Source organism: Danaus plexippus, chromosome 23, assembly GCF_018135715.1.
Source record: "Danaus plexippus chromosome 23, MEX_DaPlex, whole genome shotgun sequence".
In the NCBI taxonomy this organism is placed as follows: domain Eukaryota; kingdom Metazoa; phylum Arthropoda; class Insecta; order Lepidoptera; family Nymphalidae; genus Danaus; species Danaus plexippus.
Genome location: NC_083551.1, coordinates 1,949,076 through 1,970,706, shown reverse-complemented (window position 1 = coordinate 1,970,706; position 21,631 = coordinate 1,949,076). Strand labels below are relative to the sequence as shown.

General features: G+C 31.6%; 4 protein-coding genes and 1 long non-coding RNA gene across 7 annotated transcripts in view; 3 read left to right on the top strand and 2 right to left on the bottom strand.

The window, feature by feature from the left end:
- Nucleotides 1-140: 140 nt before the first annotated feature.
- LOC116774885 (exosome complex component CSL4) lies at nt 141-1,323 on the top strand. The gene is made up of 3 exons (XM_032667665.2): nt 141-546; nt 686-934; nt 1,053-1,323. Exons 1-3 carry the CDS (start codon nt 379-381, stop codon nt 1,305-1,307), a joined length of 672 nt encoding a protein of 223 aa, XP_032523556.1. The 5' UTR covers nt 141-378; the 3' UTR covers nt 1,308-1,323.
- LOC133319492 (uncharacterized) lies at nt 1,063-2,038 on the bottom strand. The gene is made up of 2 exons (XR_009753085.1): nt 1,856-2,038; nt 1,063-1,206 (listed from the first exon to the last, which is right to left on the bottom strand). It is a non-coding gene; the product is annotated as an uncharacterized LOC133319492 (long non-coding RNA).
- Nucleotides 2,039-2,360: 322 nt separating this feature from the next.
- Nucleotides 2,361-12,695, top strand: LOC116774731 (solute carrier family 53 member 1). Its single transcript, XM_032667469.2, has 11 exons — nt 2,361-2,664; nt 3,021-3,174; nt 3,411-3,643; nt 6,909-7,170; nt 8,219-8,589; nt 9,154-9,301; nt 9,670-9,864; nt 10,164-10,336; nt 11,083-11,213; nt 11,910-12,065; nt 12,505-12,695. The coding sequence occupies exons 1-11, from the start codon at nt 2,596-2,598 to the stop codon at nt 12,620-12,622; spliced, it is 2,010 nt and encodes a 669-aa protein (XP_032523360.2). The 5' UTR covers nt 2,361-2,595; the 3' UTR covers nt 12,623-12,695.
- A 583-nt stretch (nt 12,696-13,278) lies between these two features.
- LOC116774857 (charged multivesicular body protein 3) lies at nt 13,279-16,156 on the bottom strand. Its single transcript, XM_032667637.2, has 7 exons — nt 16,026-16,156; nt 15,889-15,949; nt 15,534-15,713; nt 15,417-15,457; nt 14,597-14,770; nt 13,914-14,071; nt 13,279-13,668 (listed from the first exon to the last, which is right to left on the bottom strand). Exons 1-6 carry the CDS (start codon nt 16,068-16,070, stop codon nt 13,928-13,930), a joined length of 645 nt encoding a protein of 214 aa, XP_032523528.1. The 5' UTR covers nt 16,071-16,156; the 3' UTR covers nt 13,279-13,668; nt 13,914-13,927.
- Nucleotides 16,157-16,355: 199 nt separating this feature from the next.
- Nucleotides 16,356-21,631, top strand: part of LOC116774945 (glycerol-3-phosphate acyltransferase 1, mitochondrial) — a 35,743-nt gene continuing 30,467 nt past the window's right edge. The window contains exon 1 of one of the 3 annotated variants that reach the window (XM_032667737.2): nt 16,356-16,510. The gene's annotated coding sequence lies outside the window, so the exon portion shown is untranslated. The remainder of the gene's footprint in view (nt 16,511-21,631) is intronic. The other 2 variants (XM_061524115.1, XM_061524114.1) reach the window with 2 other exon arrangements.

Below are 21,631 nucleotides of genomic sequence, written 5' to 3'. Positions count from 1 at the left end.
TCTTTGCCATGCAATAATCTTACATGAATATATTTTTAAAATATATTATTTTATATTACTCTATTAAATAAATTGTTTTATATGAATAAATAAGTAATAACTCATGTGAAACTGAATAGGTTATTGCTAAATGTCAAAAATGAAATTAAAATTTAAAGTTACAAAGTTGAAAGAAGGTACTTATCTACCTATTCAAAATAGTAAACAATCTGATATTAATGTTGCATTTTAATGACCAAACCATTTTAATATTCTCACATATATGGTTATAACATTTCATTTCTAAAATAATTCTGTGTATTGAAGCAATAAACATTGTAGCTTCAATTGTAATTAATAAAACCAACTACCAAGTAAACATAACCTATAGTTCAAAACATGGAGACTGAAACCATGAAGGAAGTTGGCAAAATATGTATCCCGGGAATGAGGTTAAGTTCATCAGACAAAGGTCATTTAGCCGGACCGGGAACTTATGAATTAAAAGGTTATATCTATTCAATGTTGACAGGAGTGTTAAAAACCGAAGAAGACGAAGAAAGGAAGGTAATCAAGTTTAAGTTAAATAAAATAAACAAAACTTAAATGTTGTTTAATTTTTTTTGCAATTACTGAGAAAAAAATTATTACTTTAGTTATGAAGTTCTGTTTTGACTTTTGCATATTTAATATGAAACTTTTTCAGGCGACAAGAATATGTGTAGTTAGTCCAAGGACACCAAGTGTACTGCCAGTAACAGGGGATATTGTCACAGCTAAAGTAACTGTAGTTAATTCAAGACAAGTCAATTGTATCATTCTCTGTGTAGGTCCATCTCCACTGGTCAGGCCTTATAGAGGAATCCTTAAAAAGGAAGATATAAAATTCACAGATAAAGATAGAATAGATCCATATAAATGTTTCAGACCAGGCGACATTATATTAGCAAGAGTTGTATCCTTTTATAAAATTTTATAATTTGGTTTTATAATGTGTTATAAAAAGAAAATTAACTTGTTTATGGTCATAAATTTTATTAAATCTTTTATAATTTTCTTAATAATAACAAAAGTTGCCCATGACTGAAATACATTGGTATCATCTGTCTACTGCGGAAAATGAACTTGGAGTGGTGATTGCAACTGCCGAGGGTTCACCTCAAGGAATAAGTATGGTGCCTATAAGCTGGTCTGAAATGCAATGCCCAAAAACTCTTGCTAAAGAACCTAGAAAAGTGGCCAGAGTTATACCGGAAAATATAAACCAAGCTCTATTTCCAGTGGATTCTAAGGAACCACAGAAAGAAAATGGCATTGGAAATAAATAGTATTTTTGCTATTGAATTTTATTTTACTACAACAGTATTATACCCTCTGTACAAATTTATTATGTTCACTTCTTCCCGACTGTTGTACTACTACTTTGTAGATTAATGTTGATCAACAAGGTTTATATGTAAAAAGTATAAATAGGGGAATTCTAATATATATAGATGACCTTAATTGAGTACTATCATGAATATTATTGAATATACATTGCATTGATAAATTATTGGTTATTTTGTGTAAAGCTTAAAACTGTTGCAGACAAGAATAAAAAAAAATTAAATGATTGATTTAATTTTGGAAGTTAAAAATGGGAACATATTTAGGTTTTTCTAATGTTCCTAAAATGATTTAAAGGTAAAGTTCTAGCTCCATGGATATAGCGATGTGCATTTTTACGTGATTACGATATCCTGTACAAAATTTTCGAACTAGAGATGAAAAAATGTTCTGATTTAGAAATCTAAGAAAGGTTATAACTGTTGAACCATCTTAATCACCGGAAAACTTGCTTGGAGAATAAAAAAACAGAGACTTAATACTCGTATACCTTAATGTTCTGACATATCGAGAAACTGAATGTGATTCGTGTGTTCTTTCTACTTATGGTTTAATTTCTAAAGAAATAATTATGTTGATGCTTTAAATTTAAAAAAAAATGCATTATTTTAAAATTTAAGTATAAAAATTTTAGGTTTTACAAGTTATAAATATTATATACTGATAACTTGGATGAATAATAAAAGTCCACTATAAATTTATACCTTTATCCCATGTTAATACGTTGTTATAAATCTATGTTCATGATTTATTGAGCAAATTTACTTAGACCAAGCTTTAAGGAATCACGATTATCATACAATAAATATTTATAATAATTTTGAAATTTTCTTAATTTTCTATTACTAGAATTTATAAAATATTTAAATTTATATTTTTTACGGTAAAATACTATGAATAGGTGTCATTTATCAGTTTTAATTTATTCTAGCTTTATATAAATATCTTTGTCAATGTCAGTCAGTTAAATCAAAAATCCAATGTCAATTTTGTAGATAATTTTTTGTCGTATTTTATTCTACAACCGAGTACTTACAGTTTTTGAAATTATAAAGATTTACTTAAATTTACTTTTATATTACTATTTAATTGTATAGAAGACATGGCACATTCCGGATAGTGTTTATAGTGTTATTTCGTTATCAAGTTAAGTTTTGTGTACATAAGAAGTGGTTATTGCTGCAGTGTTTAACACTACTTTGACTGATAAAGACGTGAAACGAATGAAAAATGAAGTTTGCTGAACATCTCAGTGCTCATATAACGCCCGAGTGGCGAAAGCAATATATAAATTATGAGGTATTTAAATGTATTTGTTGTATTATATGTACCCTTTAATGTAATCTTAGTGTTTTGACAAAAAAGTATTTTCTTTCATGCCAAAAATAAATGCTTTATCAAATTTCTATAGATATATTCTGTGTATATAAGTATTATATGTAAATGAATATCACATGTTTTCAATATCAATTTTTTAATAGACTAATATGTTGGAGCTGGTTTTTTGATGCATATATATATTTTTCATGAATTCTGTTTAATATAATCTATATTAATCTATCGCGATAGTTATTTACAGTAAAAATCTACCATTTTCAAACATCCTATGTTTTTCAATGTGTAGAAAAAATATTTTATTTCTAAATTGTCTGCAGGAGATGAAAGCTATGTTATACACGGCTGTTGAAGAGGCACCTTCAGCTGAGAATGTTGAACCAGAAGTACTTTCAAGGCATTTTGCTAATTTCGATGAGACATTCTTTCATTATTGTGATCAGGAATTAAAGAAAATTAACACATTTTATTCAGGTAAACAAAATTTTTGTTCTTTTATATTATCATCGTCATATATTTAAATCATTTTAAAATTAAGAGTCTCTGTAAATATTCAGTTTAATAGTATTTATTGTGTATATTATTTTAAAAAGTTCATTTTTATCTTTTAATCTGAGTACACATCAAATTGGTATGTTAAATACTTTAACAATATGCTAGGGGTATAAAAAATTTGTATTAAATGATATAAAAAACAATGCTGTCTACAGAAAAGTTAGCAGAAGCTACAAGGAAGTATGCCACTCTACAAAGTGAGCTTAAATCAAGGTTTGATACAATCAAACCAAAAGCGGGAGGTGATAGCAAAAAGGCAATACCGAGAAGAAAAGTTCAGGAACTAAAGTTGGCCTTCAGTGAATTCTACCTTAGTCTTATATTGTTGCAGAATTATCAAAATCTTAATTATACAGGTTTTAGAAAAATATTGAAGAAACATGATAAGGTATGTTTAATTAAGTGTATATATATATATATATATATATATATATATATAGTTGACATAATCAACAAAGTATGATGGAAAGTAAAATAAGTAACCTCAATGGAGTTTGATTACATATTGAGATAGTCTTGTACAAAGCAAAACTACATTTGGATCATGTCATATTTGAATCATTCAGGTAACAAGTACTTTTCATACAAATCTATATAAAATTCATGTTAACAAAAAAATCAAACTTATCGGTGGGAGGCCACAACATTGGTAACCGGCACAATTATCACATATCAAACAAAGTCATGCTGTTAACCCATCGTTGGGGTTGAGTATGTTGTCTGATGGAGTCAGATGTAAGATTTGTCGGAACCTAAAAGTTGTAACCAAATATAAGGCGAATTGAGTGAAATTAGATTTTCATTGCGTCGTGTGCTAAATCATGAAGGTTAACGTGATTTAAACACGTTGGTAGTAGGGGGATCAATTACTGGTCTGGCCACCCATCAAAGGCTGACCCACCAACTGTGAATAATCCCAAAGTGGCTCCGTCTTGCTTATTTGCGATATTTGAGGGTTTAAGGAATCCCTACAGTCTCCACATCATGATCCTAGTGACACGGTGAGACATTTCTTTCCAAATGCCCTCCTTCGCTACTCGGCCTATTTGCTGTCATCTCATTTGTCGTCGTCTGTCTGTCGTCTGTCGCATTTACAATGTGAACGTGTGGCGATGTGTGAATGTAGTTAGGTTGAAAAGCATAAATATTCGGCGTATCTTTCCTGGATAGATGCAAGAAACAGTAAAAGCTAAGGATGTGAGTTTTAAAGAGAGAGCCTAAGGGTGGCAAGTCTTACAAAATTGCAAAAGTCTTATCTCGGTCGTATTAACCATTATGACTAAATAAGCCGCTAAAACTACTATCAGTACAGCTTTCTGGTCCCTAGCCGAAGTGGTCGAGACACAGTTTTGTCAGTCCGAGCTTCCTCTTCTGTCTATACCTGCTGTGATATTATCTCAAAAATCTAAAGAGAAAGCAGCACTGTTCGATTCTCTTTTCGCTCAAAATTCCCGTCGTGGCCCCATGTTAATCACATTACGTTTTACCGGACTGCGATCCCTCTATGACAGAAATTCGTATTATCAAAAAACAGATACAGAATCGGTGGCATGGACGTTATTTCAACAATACTGCTATAAATATGTGTACTCGAACAGTCCAATTCCGACACGATTGAACCGCCTCTCTTGAATGACTGGCTTAAGTCTAAATCTTGGAAGCTTGCCAACGTGGCATCTGCGCCGAAGAAACTATTTTTTTTGACTCTGCTAATTAACGTCCGATTTTAATTAGGTCCTTACACTGTCATCATCATCATCATCAGCCTATAGAGGCCCACTGCTGAGCAAAGGCCTCTTCTCACATGGAGTAGTAGGTAGAGCATTAATCAAATACTCGATACTTACTCTGTCAAATTATGAAAATATATTAAAAGGGCACTTCATGGTACCACTAGAAGATTAAATCGCTAACATTAAACGGCTGCTAATCTTCTGGTGCATGCCACGCATATATGGATAAAGTTCTTGAGTTCAATGGTAAAGCTTTCAGAGTTTCAATTAAGATCTCGAAAACTTATAGTGTCTGGCACGATAACCTCATTGGTAAGCTTCAAGCTATGTAATTTCCCCTGGTCTAAGAGCCTGGAATTCTGACTTTTCTTCTAGTACTTACCAATGGCTGCTCGTATGAGACAATGTTGATGAATATATGGGGTTCCTCAGGGGTCTGCCATCTGGGCAAGTTTATTTTTGTTGCCTATTAACGATCTGTCTCTACCTGGTCGTTTTAGTAAAGCAGGCAACAGCACACTTGTGAAGTGGTAACAATTAATTTTCGGCTAGTCGAAATCAGATTGATATTGAAAAACAAGTCCGTCTGGAGCCGATTAATTTCACATTTCAGACGGGCGCCCATTGGAGCGATGGAAATCTTGTGAAATCTATGCCACCAAACTATAAGAGTCTTTTTGGCCCAAACTCTACGTTTATCTCGATTCCAACTTTTCAAAATGTATTCTTATTAACCTCCTTCAGTTGTTGGCTGTCGAGGTATCCACGGATCTTAACTTAAAGTGGTTCATTGAATCAGAGGCTATAGCCGCAGCAAGGAATCTTTGTGTCCTTGACAAAGATCGCAGTATTTTTTAAAGGGACAGCATCTCTATTCTTACAAAAGTACATCTCCTGTCGTGTGTGCAGGCATGTGTCACATGTAATTTAATTAGGGACCATAATTTAGTTACATCCCATCTATTCAGCTTTGAACAAAGGAGTAAAATATCTGGGTTCTCTGTATTATATAAGAAACATTACGTAGATTGTGACCAGGAATTGCATGATATAATTCCTACACGTCTGTGGACCACTTTGCGTCTGTTTCCTTACACAAAAAATTATGATGTGTTCTAATAAAGGATGAGGTAATTCATATATAGGCTACATTTTCTCTAACCATCCGATGGGATCACAACCAAGTACTATCCGGATTAAATTAAAAAAGTAATCTTCATATTACATATTATGATCATGTCAGTGTTATTCAGAAAAAAATATTCACATTTTTTTTATTTATGACAGAAAAAAAGGCAATTTAACCGACATCGATTGTTAGTTATTTTGTATTGTGATCTGTAACGAGTTGAGATTTGCGGTTTTTGCGTCTATATATAGTTACTTTTAAATTGCTAGGCCTAAGGATTACATATAAAAAAACTATGATTGTCACATTTACTACTACCTTAACGACGATTTTCAAGGATATTCAAATACGTTTATATTTTCGTTTGTTTTTTAGTAAATCCAGAAACATGTGTAAAGCCCACACACCTTGTGACTATACTGTTAAATATATTTTAAGCTCAGAATAGAATTTTATGTTATTTTTATGATAACATATGTATTCTTTATATAATACGTAATGGCCGGTTAATAATTTTAATGTTAACGTGTTATTAGTTCATATTTTAATTATTTAACTGAAATTAAGTTTAAATTTACGAATGAAATTACAATTTTTCTTTCATATTTTTTTTTATTATCTATTGGTTTATTCTCGCTACTTTTTACAATCTCAAAATCCGCTTTGTGAGTGAATGTGTTTATTTATTTTTTAATTGTAAAAAGGTTTTATAAGTTATTCAATAATATTCTGAATGTAACTTTAATGTTCAATGTCTTTTTTTATATATAGTATTAAATCTTTTCGTACAGTTATTAAATGTAAGCAATGGTGCACAATGGAGGGCCGAACACGTGGAGACATCACATTTCTACACAAACAAGGATATAGATAGACTAATAAGCGACACAGAGGCAACCGTCACCAATGACCTAGAAGGCGGCGATCGTCAGAAAGCTATGAAGAAGCTGAGAGTACCACCTCTAGGAGAACAACAGAGCCCTTGGACGACATTCAAAGTGGGGTTGTTCTCTGGATCATTCATTGTCCTGGGGATAACTGTCGTTCTTTCTGGTGAGTCTTGCACATACCGCTTCAACATATTTTTGTTCGTAAATAGATTTCTCCTAATTCACATGTTACTATACATTACAAACGAGTTTCTATATCAGATATTAAAACATAGAACATTTATAATCTACATTAGTATGTAAACGTCTTTATCTAACGCAGAAACTAACTTAAAAACAATATAGCAATAAATATAATAATCTCTTGATTGTGCCACGTCCTTCGTGAAACGCGCATAGTATAAATTGTGCTGTTAAAACAAAGTAATCTTATCTAGCCTGTGGCTAGTCCAGATTCTGTTATGGAAATATTTATTTAGTTATAAAATAACATTTGGTTATTACACATAGAATATATATGATGGAATTATTTGTTCTTAATGCCCTAGAGAACAATAGAACTGAAATTATTGTTAGTATCTATGTACTTTTTTTTTTTTAATATTATCGCTTTCATCCGTGCAAAGACGTGCATAGTATATTCAGCCAGTGTCGATCTATTTACTTGCAAACATAAAATGAATCGCAAAAGTTTGACAAGTAAATATTATATTTTTAAATGACGGCTATGAAAACATAATGCGTTCAGGAATCTTACTATTAATATAAACATAAAAATTTTGAATTATTTTTGTATAAATATTGATAAACCCTCGAAAATTACTGTTAGTACACATTATAGCACTAATTTGGGTTATTCAATGAGAAACGCGAAACGTTCCGTAGGTAGTGTGACGATGTAAACATCTGTCAATCATAATGAACTAATTTTAATAAAACTTTTATAACTCAACACCTGGACAATAAAACATAATTTAGAAATACGTCGCGTCAGTAGAATACAATCATAAATGTTGCGATAGCTGTTTCCTTACCATGGGTTTTTGTTAAAATTATTCACGTAGTTATCAGTTTTTCACTTATAACCCTTCGCATATGACAGCAGCAATTGTGTTCCATTAGACGATTCAAACGTGCACTAAGAGTATATACAAGTCCTCTGTCAGAGCTCAGGGCTGATGTCAATGAAGGTATTTTCTGACGTTTTGAAGGTATTTTCTACGAGGGTGCCACAGAAAATTTCAAGACCGCCTTCCGATTGTACCGCGGTCCGTTCCTCCTCGTGGAGTTTATATTTTTCATCGGCGTCAATGTATACGGCTGGCGGTCGTCGGGAGTCAACCATGTGTTGATCTTCGAGTTGGATCCAAGGAAACATCTCTCCGAGCAGCACTTGATGGAGTTGGCTGCCATTTTCGGTGTCGTGTGGGCCTTGAGTATACTAAGCTTCATATACAGCGAGAGTCTCAGTATACCGCCCTACGTGAACCCTTTGGCCCTCGTCATTATAATGCTAGTGTTCCTCATGAACCCCCTGAGGGTCTTTAGACACGAAGCCAGATTCTGGTTTTTGAAGATATGTGTAAGTATCATATAGATTTATTTGTATGTCATTATTTACACAGATAATATATTGGTTCCTTACCTAATATGGCAATATAAAATTTTGACTTCTCAGCCATTTACGATACTCTGCTGTAGTATATTTTGTTAACAGTTAAATACGGATTCCTAAATCATTGCTTCTTATTTATCTCGCACTTATTTTATTTTCTGAACATTTCTTTTTTGTACATTGAGAACATATTTCATGCTTTCATACTGAAAACGTTGTATTAAAGCAAGCCTTTTTATTATATTTTTTACTCAGTGTCCAAAAACAGTCCAATTCAAAAATAATGAAAGAGTGACTCATGATTGGATTATTATCGTTATAATTTAAAAGGAAACAGTATTTGCTTATGTGCCATAATCTGTGTATTTAAGGCCTATAGTAGCAACAAAAAATTCTATCGGCATCATAGCAATAGTTTTCTGCTTATAAATGATACCCAAAAAGACCATACTGAGATGCTTCATCCCTTCCATCACAGGAAAACCAGGTAATGAAGAACTAGAAATAGTGTATTGTCCATAAAATTTCTAGGGTAGGATACTAGCGGCGCCGTTTCTGCCGGTTCTGTTCGCTGACTTCTGGCTCGCTGACCAATGGAACTCCTTCACGTACGCCTTCCTCGACTTCCACTACCTTATCGCGTTTTATATATCTGGCGCTGACTGGTTTAATGTCAACAGTAAGTTTTTGTTGGCCATATAATGAAATTTATATGTTAATGATTTTTTCCGATGATAGTTATATAATTTTATAAAAAGATACATTGTTCCAAAAATGTCTGGTTTCTGTTAAGTAAAAATTTTTTTTCTCAAATTGACACGGTTTTTTTTGGACTTTTAAATTCTACCCGAGAATTAATTCGAATTAATTAAATCACTTAAAAAGTCTTCTTGGACGAACAATTATATTATTCTAAGACAGAGGATTATCAGAAACAGTACTAATGGGACCTTTATATTTATAGTTAGCTCCAATTCCTAAATAAATCTATGCTGTAATTAATTCTAGTTCTTTAGTAATTTAATTTGATAAAATCTTGTCCGTCAGATTCTTTCGAATCTACAAAATGGTTTATAATAACGAGAGCGATAGTTAACATAATACCCGCATGGACTCGTTTCTGGCAATGCCTCAGAAGATACAGAGACAGCAAGGAAGCCTTCCCCCATTTGGTTAACGCTGGCAAATATTCGACTACCTTCTTCGTTGTTCTATTCTCCACACTCCGGACTATATACAGCGGTGAGTTTTATCACTAAATTTTTATCCATAATATTTGTATTATGCTTTTCTGCAAAAAAAATTTTTTTCGTTTATAAATTTAAAAAGGCCTTTCGTTCAACATCTTCAAAGTATATATTGATTATGGCCTATGGGTCAGATATTGGTCCATTATATTATTCTTAATTCATTCAACTTGTCAGTATTCTAGAGTCGCCATAGTTTTTAAAATAAGATTCAGATCAAAAGAAAATAATGGCAAAGAATCACAGGAACACGCCAAATATAAACTAAATATTCTAATAGAAATATCTGATCAGTGAATTACACGAACACGTACGACAATCCGTTCCTGTACGCGTGGCTGGCCTGCCAGGCGGTGTCGTCCACCTACACCTACACGTGGGACGTCAAGATGGACTGGGGCCTGCTGAGCGTGAGACCAGGGGCTGAGAACAGCTTCCTCAGGGACGAGATCGTTTATAGTCCGTGGGTGAGCTTGGGAAATCATATGTGTCACAAGTGGCGCCATCTGTGCCGTGCTGATTGTTACATACTATAATCCTTGGAAGTATTTCTATGACTGTTTATAATTAATTATAAAACTGAATCATTTTATTTTGTAACGGTGGCATTGAGTGTCAGCTTGTAGTTGCCTGTGATGCTGGCTTCAGCCATTTTGTAGGATGGCTTTAAAAGTCGAGTCTGAAACTGTACCTCGACCGATGAGGGTTATGTGCTATTGGTTTTTTGTCCCTTGTCAGATAAAAGTTCACTAGAAAAAAATCAAATAAAGGATTTTTATTTTGTCGAATTATTATAATCTTTTTGGTGTTAGATTTAACCTAATATATGGATGTGTGGATGTCTGTTGCGCCTTCGAGAAAACCATACTGAACAGATTATGATGAAAATTTACAGTAATAGATAGCTTACAATGATAGATACATAGGTTGTAACTCATGGAAAAATGGATACAGGTATCCAAGAAAGTTTTGTTTTGTTGAAGACCAAGGTCAAATAGATGGAGCTTCCAATTAGTTATCATTTCTATTTAAGTCTTTATTATTTTCTCTCCGAACCGAATTCTGTGGTCCGTACAGACGGAGCCACGAACATAACTAGTTATTTATAAAATTATGCTTTCATTTCATTTCTTGCTTCTTACGACATTGCTTAATTTCTTTTATTTTTTTTAATTCGAAGCTAAAAATAAGAACGTTTTTTTTTCTTTTCTAGTTTTATTACTTCGCGATAGTCGAAGACTTTGTGCTTCGCTTCATCTGGGCTCCTTCGTTCTTTTTGACTGAGAATAAGATTGTCAGCAGCGACACCATGGTCTCCATACTCGCGCCGCTGGAGGTGTTCAGGTGTGATATGTATATCATTATTATTGAAAAACTTACTTTAGTTATATGAAAAACACTAAATTAATAACATCATTTCTATATATATAAGAGCGTCAAGTTAGTGGCTCATGGCGGTCTCGGCTATACATACACATCATGGGCGTTGTAACGATTGGAACTCAAAATAAAAGCACATTCGTACCGTCCAATATCTCATTACTCGAATTCTTTGCAACAGTGTTTTATATCACACTCAAATAATAAGATGGCAATGGATTGAGCCAATAGGTTAGACTTGTGCACTTCGTTTGTCGGCTGTCCATAGCGTAATGGCCGTCCTCACTCTCAGTGACTAACTATCCTATTCGGAACTGGCCGCTCATATTTTTTATGCAACGAATCGACTGAATTACTTATAAGGTTCATTATTAATATAATTCCAAATCGACGCGCCGTCATATATATCACTCATAGACGAGCAATGATTAAAAATCTAATATTGTCCCCCGAGGAACACTCAAGTGAACAAAAAAATGTTAATATATAATTTTGACTGTACCAATACATTAATGTCTTGTATATTAATACATACAAGTTTATTACACACCTATAAGACCAGGTGAACTACTAACCAGTGAGTCGCGATCCCAGCCAATGTTGTGGTAACATAATAATATTATTTGCTACACATTCATTATTTGATCAAATATATTGCAGGCGTTTCGTATGGAATTACTTCCGATTGGAGAACGAGCATCTAAACAACTGCGGCAAGTTCAGAGCTGTGAGGGATATATCAGTGGCGCCTCTGGACTCCTCGGACCAGGCGCTCATTGTCAGAATGATGGACCTGCCCGATGGAGTACTCAACAGGTGAGAGAACGAGAATAACACAACAGAGTTGATACCAGAACTAAGAAAATAAGACAAAAATTCAACGATTAACAAATTCAAATTCTAGAAGTGGCACCGCAACTTCATCAAGTTATGAAAGACTATTAAAGCTCTGTTTATTGACCGTAATTTTGGAACTTTTATAAGAAAATATGTATAGTAGCTATCTGACAGCGCCATCTATAGTCTGGGTCGTGAATTTTTGGATTAACTATAACCTATACGTTCAGAAGTTTGAACATTGAACTACTACATCTCTGGAAAGTTTCATCAAAATCCGTTTAGTAATTTTGGTGCGAATAGCAGCAAACATTAATAGATATTCACAAATTTTTCACATTAATTATCTATGAAATAAAAAAATATATCTAAATCTGACTTATTTGATGTAATTTTTATCATGCGACACTAATTTCAGGAACGCCAAGAAGAAACATCTCAAGAAGATAAAAGACAATGACAGGAAGCCGCTTCTGAAGAAGGAGTCGATACAAGACCTGCAAATTGAATTAGACTTGTCCTCCAAAATGTTGTAACCAACTGTGATATAATCGTACATAAGCAATGTATTAAAGAATTATTTGAATTATATTTATAAATATTCTAGAATTTTCTATTTTATTTACTTTAAATTTTACTTTAGTTATAAATTTCATGTTTCCTGACGAACTTTAAAACTATAGTTATAACATACATTACACTGGTTGGAACAGTTCTATAACGTCACAACATTAAGAATAAGACCTTTTTATTCTAGAATTTTGACTTCATACAATATTAAAAACAACGCCATCTGTTATCGCAAAGTATTTTTAAAAATTCCAAATGTAGAATGGTCTGTGACTTTGTGACTTGCATAAGAAAACACATATTTTTTATTTTGGTAAACACTTTTGAAACCAGGCTATATTTTGTTAATGCCAGTAAAATCTTCTCATCTTAATTGAAATTTAATTGCTTCACATAGCACTGTAACATTAAATTCCACGGTCGCAGGTTGAAATCCGGATTGTGTAATGCCATTTTAATCAATAATTTCTGTATACAATTTTAATTTATTATTTTATATAAGAATAACAACTATGATGGTACATAGTACTGTTTTTCTTTGATTATGAATAAAAAAAAAAAACAATCTGGAAGGGGACTCCCCGCAACTTAAAGGCTACCTCGGGCGTCTTAGGAAACAGAATTTATGAATAAGCGTTACATATTTTTATTTACACAAACAAACAAATATTACTATATAATACTTAGTTTATTAAAATTAAATAAATTTCAATTTGATGTTAAAACCCGGTGATGACAATAGTTCTGTGGAAATAAGTCTCCTTTATTACAAGACTTTAGCCTTATATGAGAATTTTAAGTTAGAAGAATATTATAAATACCAGATAATATATTTCTTTATACAAAAAAAATAACACTATCAACAGTACACTGTCACATCGACCAGAACTTTACTTTAGACAGAGCTAACAAAACTTAATGTATATATATTATAATAATCTTGTATTAGCAACATTTATAAAATTAGTTAAAGGCATTCATATTTTTCTAATGCAGCCCGGGCTCAGTCAACCTGTAAAAAAGCATATTTTTTTAATATATATTAACTAAACAAAACTAAAACGAATTGTAAAATTATTTATTTTCTTCAAAATTTGTTTCTATGCATTTTCAAACGATTTAAAAATAATATTAGTGTCACGTGACACATGAACTTGTTCGTAGACTCGTATTTTAAATATTATTATTGAGCTGATATTAAAAATACTAATAATATATATTTTTTCTCATATATATACATAAGTGTAGATGTCGTACATAGTGATAGCGTCCTATGATCTGAGAGCCTCGAGTCTGGATTGCATTTCATCCAGTTCCGTTTCATCCTCCTCGGGCTCCTTGCTGGTAGAGGGCGCCTCTGCTGTCGGCGGCGCCGGGGCTTCCCCCAACTTGCCTTGAGTTAACTCCCACAAAACCTGGACACATTGATGGATTATTAAAATCTTATATTACTGTGCAATAAATATTTTAAAATTGTTTTGGATCGTGACTCAGTCTTCTTGGATTTAGGGATATAAATAAGTAACACTTGAATAAAATAGATATGGTATCCAACAGGCAGCGCCATCTGTTATGTGACAGGTGAGTTTATATAAAATAAAACTTTTGCGCCGTGACATGGCGAGAAGAAAACGGAATTTCGGGTTAAATCATACAGGGCTTATATGTTATTCTGAAGCTCCATATGTAAAAGATGCACGAAGGAGCAGTGTGGCTTTGGGATCTGGGTCAGGATCGGGATTAAATGTAGCCTATGTCCAACTCCATGGTTCCATCTATATCCTCATCAAAATTCAACAAAATCGGTCCAGCGGTTTAGGCGTGAAAAAGTAGCAAACAGACAGACAGAAAGTACTGTCGCACATATAATATTAGTACTGATGCTGATATTGCTAATTAATATCAAGTCATCATTTAATTAACAAAATCTTCAACCAGACCTTATCGACCTCACTCTGCGCTGCCTCTTCCATCTCCTCTTCATCCTCCAGGTTGGACATGGTATCATCCAACATTTCCTCAATAATGCCGGCCTTCATCATCTCCTTACTCAATTCCTGCATGGTATTTGCGATTTCCGGTAAACGGACAAGCGCTTGCATTGCTTGCATCACCTGGATTAGTTTCAAATAGTTACATATCACTACATATAACTTTAGTGGATGAATGCTCAAATTATTTCTGTTTTTGTCTCTACATTTGATAATAAATATACCAAACACCATAAAATTTAAGAGAAAGTAAGATGTTTTTATAGCAAAAAAGACTACAATTTGATTGATTTTTGTGTAAAAACTACCTTGATTTTATCATTTTTAATCCTTAAAACTTAAGTTACCAAAATGTCTATTACCAATCAAATTATTGTAAGCCTGTAAAATTTTTATGTTCTTTCAAAGTTTATATACTTTTATGAAATAGATATTCTGAAAAGACATTTAGTAAAAAAAAATATATAATAATGACTAAAAAAGGATAAAGGTGATTTTTTATTCTAATACTAAATTATTTTATGATAATCTGTTTAAATAAAACATTAAAATCATTTATTCAAAGTATTACAATGCCTATAATAATATATATTTAATTTAAAAGTATATTTTATATAAATTTTTTAAAGTAATATATTTTTTTTAAATTTCAATTTTAGGTTACTTTTGAGTAAACAGTTAACTCAACATACATGACGAGAAACTATAAATAATAATAATAATAATAATAATAATAATAATAATAATCATTTATTGAATTAATTGTTACCTCCGTGGATTTTTGTAATGACCCAGCCACTCTTAAAGTTGCTGTAATGAGAAAAACATATACGTTTTTATATTTCATATAGAACTTTGTGTCATATAGTCAAAAAATGTCACTCACCGAGTTGATTTTTCATTTGCATCTGTACAGAATTAAGATGTGCTTTGCTTGTGTATATTTTGCTGATAGTTTTTCTTGATCTTATGATTTCTTTTGCTAGTATTGTGCATACTTGTTTGTCGTTTTTGGTTGCTGCTTCTTTAAGGGATCTTTTAACTTTTTCCTCTTCCCTTTGAATGGCTAGATATAAACAAAATAATACAATTTTTTTTAAAGATAGCCATGTTTCATGATATACATATATAAAGTAAATATATACAGGTAGGATCTGTGATGTATGGATGTTTGTTTGCCAAAATAACATTACTATTATTGATTAATTTAAAATGATTGTTAATTACTTCATTATGATTACCTCTTATTTGTCTGTCCAAATTATATCCTTCTTTTCGAATTTTGTGAGACCATTCATTTACCTAAATCAAATTAAAAAGTTCCAGTTCATTATTATTTTACATTTAACGAAACATATTAAATAGCAATTATTCACACCATTTCCTTGGGATTTCTTTCCGGTGATTTACCAAATAAACCCATTTTTAATTAAAAATAATTATAAATAAAACAGTGTTATGATTTGACAACGATGCCTCATTCAGGTTTCGGAGATTGACATTGACACATAAATCACTGATGATCTCATCTGGGTGTATTGGGTCAATATGTTAATAGGTATTTTTTTGCTCAAGTAGGAATATATTTTTTCTTATATGTAATATTGATTTAAAATTTTTTTTTAAGGATATAATAATAATGGTAACAATTATTATTAGCCAAAGTATTTTTTTTTATATACATAAATGTTTTACGTCTTAGCAAATGACAGTGACAGACAGTTTTATTCAGTTGTCAAGTGCCGGTTACCGTAGGAATATTCGAATTCGAATATTTCACTCATTTCTAAATATAAATAAATAATTTGTGTTAAGTTAGCAATACTCATTGTAGATAAAAGAAATTCCACAGTGCTACAGCAGGTAAGTAATATATAATTCTTAGAATTGGTATTGTTTATTTTGTAATCGTATTACTTGATGTGTTGCGAGCGATTTCTTTTTTTAGCTCAAATGTGCAATTATGCATGACATTCTCAAACCTTTATTACATGTATAAGCATTTCATTGTAACTGGAACATTGACAAGATACCTATTTTTAAACAACTATTTACTACAGCTTTCTATTAATTCATATATTTTGCGAGTGCGTACTGTATATTGACTCATCAAAATACAACCTGTTCTTATGGTTTTACATTATAGGTGATTTAAAATTGCTAATTTATTCCCATAAACATTGTTTTTGATGCAATATAGTAATTATAATCTCTTTCTTTTTATAGAAAGAAATATTATGGTTATATAAAATATGTTTCAAACTTTCTTTTTGTTAGGCATCTTCAATTTGGTTGATTCAATTAAAAATTATCAAGATTTCTCCAATTTATAATTTAAAAATTATATTATAAACACTATATTATACATCTGTTTAGTAATAATAAGTTACCAACAAACATACAATATGTCCATAATTCAGCCAGGTGAATTGGTTGGCCATTATATAACCTTATAATAACAATATATTCTGTAAACTACAACAATGGCCAGTTCAATGCCCAGATATTGGCTGTTAAACAACTATTGTGTATTAATAGCCAGCAATCTGTATGGGAATGTATCTCAGTTTTAGTACATACAATATTGTTGCAATCAGTGCAGAATTATATTCTTTTCATCACGAAGCTTTATTGAATCTTGTTTTTTGTCATTTACTTGGTTGCTTTTCTAAATAATAATGGCAATTTTTTTTTTTTATAAAAGTTAATGTCTTACAGGTTACATGATGTCGCAGGGGTGAACATATAGTTTAAACTTTAAATTCTATTTATAGTATTAATTCAAAAGTCTGTGAGGATATTTGGCTATGTGTATGTTTGTCGCGTTCTCCCACCAAAGCTACTGAACAGATTTTGATGATATTTTGTATTGTTGTAATGTAGACAATAGAATAATGTATAGATTAAAATTTATCCTTTAATTCCATTTACTTCCTGCTGGTTCGCATTTTAATAGTTGTTTTTATTATTTAGTAGTAGTCACTCAGCACAGGGTTTGACACTTGACAAAAATGTTAGTGGAGGCTGGTGAAGACCCTTTATACATTTCTTTTAAAGCCAATAACTAGTATTTCATATACAAACAAGGCTTAACTCAACATTTTTTCTTTGGAACACTTCAATTCTTAAATAAGTACTTAATATGTTATCTATGGGACATGATAAGTTAAGTTTTCATATTTATCCGTAGCATTAGGAATTGCGTTACTTTATGGGGAACATCAGGTTTCAAGTTGATTAGAGTATAGTACCATCAATGGACACAGCAATGGGCATAAAATATTTCATAGATAAAACACAATGAAATTCAAAACTTTCATAATTCCGAATTTGCTCTGATACAAGCAAAATATCTTATGACCTGTTGCTCCTAAGTGTATTAATTTATTTAATTAAATAGGCCAATAAATATATAATACATTGGTACTGTGAGACGAAAGCTCTTAGCATTCAGTGTAATCACTTTGCCGGTGCCAAGTCCATCGCATTGTAGGGAGAAGAGCTTCAACGGTCCCTGGGACTTGCGATCCAAGTTAAGGTTCGCGGGGCCCACATCTAAAGCGCGTTAAACGCTCACCTCCACCGTCCAAGCTCCTCTCGCTACCTAACCAAATTTAAAAAGAATCTAGGGTGTCCTGATTAGGGCTGCCTTGAAGGTACATTCCGAGAATGAATTGCTATTAGGACATTCCCGAGTCTTTTAGTAGGTTGTAGAGAGATTTAGCCTTTATACCTCTCGCTCCCACTACGAACCTATTTCGAGTGAGTTCCTTAGTGAGCTCGTAATATTTGTTGACCTTGATGGTATGGTCTTTAGGGATGTTGGTTTCTCAAAAAACCTAAGCTCTATTATCAAAACGCGCTTTCAAATTCGCTCCTACCTACTAATAAAATAAATGTGAGTGCCTGTGAGGATGTATGTATGTTTGTAACTACTTCACTCATAAACTTTACAGTAATATATCTTAGGTACCACAATAAGACATAGTTGTTAACTTATCTCTATACTCTGTGTTGTTAGTGCAGAACAAAGGCCTATGTTGTATTATGTCTTAAGTAATGTGACACAAATTATAATTATATTTGCCGGCTGACTATCATAAATATTTTAGAAAGTTCTTACAATTCTCTCTCAATCTCAGCCTAACTCTAAAATCCACGTGCACAAAGTCGCGGACAAAAACTAGCATAAAATATATTTAAAATACAAATTTATTTTCCAAACTAGATTAAGTTAATTATGTTTGATTATTGTAAAATAATTTTAATATTCTTCCATGTAAAAATTGTGTACCACACTTTAGGACTAACAACATAAATGGGTACAGAAAGCAATAAAATGAACACGTATTTTTAACCAATAGTTAATTTAACTAAACTTGTAACAAATAAGCAGTTTATATGCGATTCATCTGAAATAACGACTAATTGAACAGTAAGGAATTAAAAAAGTACATTTAAGTTTAGCAACAAATAAATAAATTGTATTTTTTTTTTAAACAATAAATTTAAACAGTTTTATTATTGTGTGTTTATATATTAAAAAATAAATCTAGCTTTTTTTTTATTAAATATGCAATAATCTTAATAAAGTTTAAAAAAAATAAAAAAAAGGTTTTATTAAATAATTATTTCACATTAAACATAATTATAATTCTGTGTGTTGTGTTTGTAGATGGCAACAAGGACGGATGTCCGTAATACGCAATCTTTGTCACATGATACTCAACTGTGGACATCTGTCTGAATTTTGCATTATTTACATTTATTATTATTTTTCGCTGTAGTATTTGTATAAACAGGTTTTAATAATGAAACATATAACCTATCTCGTTTGTTTTATAAATTTCGTTACTCATTCAATTTTATATATTTAGTACGATTAAGTCTAAACGTCCTGGTCGTTTGAATATTAGATGCCATAGAGATTGGTATAGCCATAGTTTATATATAGTCTATACACTATAACATAATCTTTGATGGTATTGATGTCGAGCTGCATATTACTGACGCGGTTGTTGTATTAAAGAAAGAAAATAATATAACTCTGCCTAATTCTTAAAACAATAAGCAATAAAGAACCATCCGAATGATTACAATGCGTGATTTAAATAATAATTGACTTTGAAATTTTTTGTTGAATCTCTTGGCAGGTTCCAATTTCAACTTTAATTCATGTAACGATATAAACTTTTAAATAAAGATCCATTATATGTGTGTGTGTGTCTGTATGGCTGTGTGTGTGTCTTTGTGTGTGTCTGTGTGTGTGTGTGTTTATTTAATTATTATAGATACTCATACTAATGTTGAGAGGATTGTCAGTTGGTTTTAACGGAAAGGCCGAAAAGATTTCATTATAGACAATTCTTTTCTTATTTCTTAAGATCGTGAGAAAATAGTTTCTGAGGAAAAATTTAAAATGAATGTGATAACGAAATTGTAGGCTCACTTGCTGTTATCTCTGTTTACATCGAATATTTTCCAATTGGATATTATAAGTGTATCACAGATATATCACAAGAGAAGTCGCGTGTCGAATCTATGTAACAATTATGCTCCTTTCCATGTCCATATTTTACTATATTCAACTATAAATGCCGTGTACTATATTTTTAATTTTATCTTTTTATAACAATAATAAAAATGAGAGTGTCCTACAATCTTTTTTATTTATATCTGTGTAGTTTTAAATATTTCACTGTATTAACCTACTTGGATGCCAACGTACCCAGTCAAAAGACAGGAAACTGGAATTGATGTTGGGAATTCTTAAGTTGAATCACAATCATAGGGCTGTCTCAATTATTAATGCTCACTACATCCATGCTGTAATTTAGTATTGAGTTGTAATCATCTTAAAAGTGACACCAGCGGATACATATAATAATCAGAAACTAAAATTATAAGATGGTCTTGTTTCTCTCTAATGCATGACTAGTTTTTTTATTCATACGAAGCAGTTAGCATTAATAATATCCAAAATTTCGTAATTGTGACAACCCTTAGTATAGATTTATTGATACAGCACAAAGTAAACATTTTTGAATCACTTCCATAATAATTTAGATTGATTGCTAATAGTTCTAAAATATATACATCTTATTAAACAAGGAGCTGAACAAATTTAGATCCAGAATCGTGTTTTTTGTTTTAAGTCAAAATTAATCAACTCGAATAACAAATGTTTCCTACATATAGTTTCATAATATGTATATTATTTTCCTTTCTAACGATTTCAATGACAACCTGTCTAACAAAAATAAACAATAAAAAATGCTTTTAAAATAAAAATAAAAATAATAATCTTAGTTCATACGACATCATTTGAATGCTATGCTTACTATAAGTTTTGAATTTTTTCACTACTGACTACATAAGAAGCGTATATATTTATTATTATAAAATTATATATAACTAGGTACCAGCCCCGGCTTCACACGGGCTGTTTACAAAAAGTATAAAATAGCCTTTCAATTTAATATTGAGAATAATTAAACCTATATTATGATAACTTTCAAATGATAAGGCCTATTTAAATGATTTAAAAAGTAATTTACAGATACTGATGTAGGCTTAAAAACGAAGTAATTTATTTTGATAAGACTTAGTACCGTATTTATGTAAATAGCTTTCCAATGAACGCTTTATGAATGCCAATTTTTAAAAGTTGTAAAATGGATATAGTATGTTATCCTTAATGTATAGTCATATGCCACCGCAGACTTTTCTGTAGGCCTGTATAAGATACGCAATTCCACCATATATTATTTTGTTATATGTCAAAGACTTTAGGCAGCGTTTTCGTTAAAAGCTCTCAGACGGCTCATGTTTTCCCAACATCTTGAACAAATATCGTTAATGTACACACAGGTAAATATAAAATCTAAACAAATTATATACTCAAACCTTCCTCGAGAATCACGCTATCGAGTGGTGATAACTGTTTGAATAATCGGTGCAGTAGTTTTTCCGTTTATCGCGACC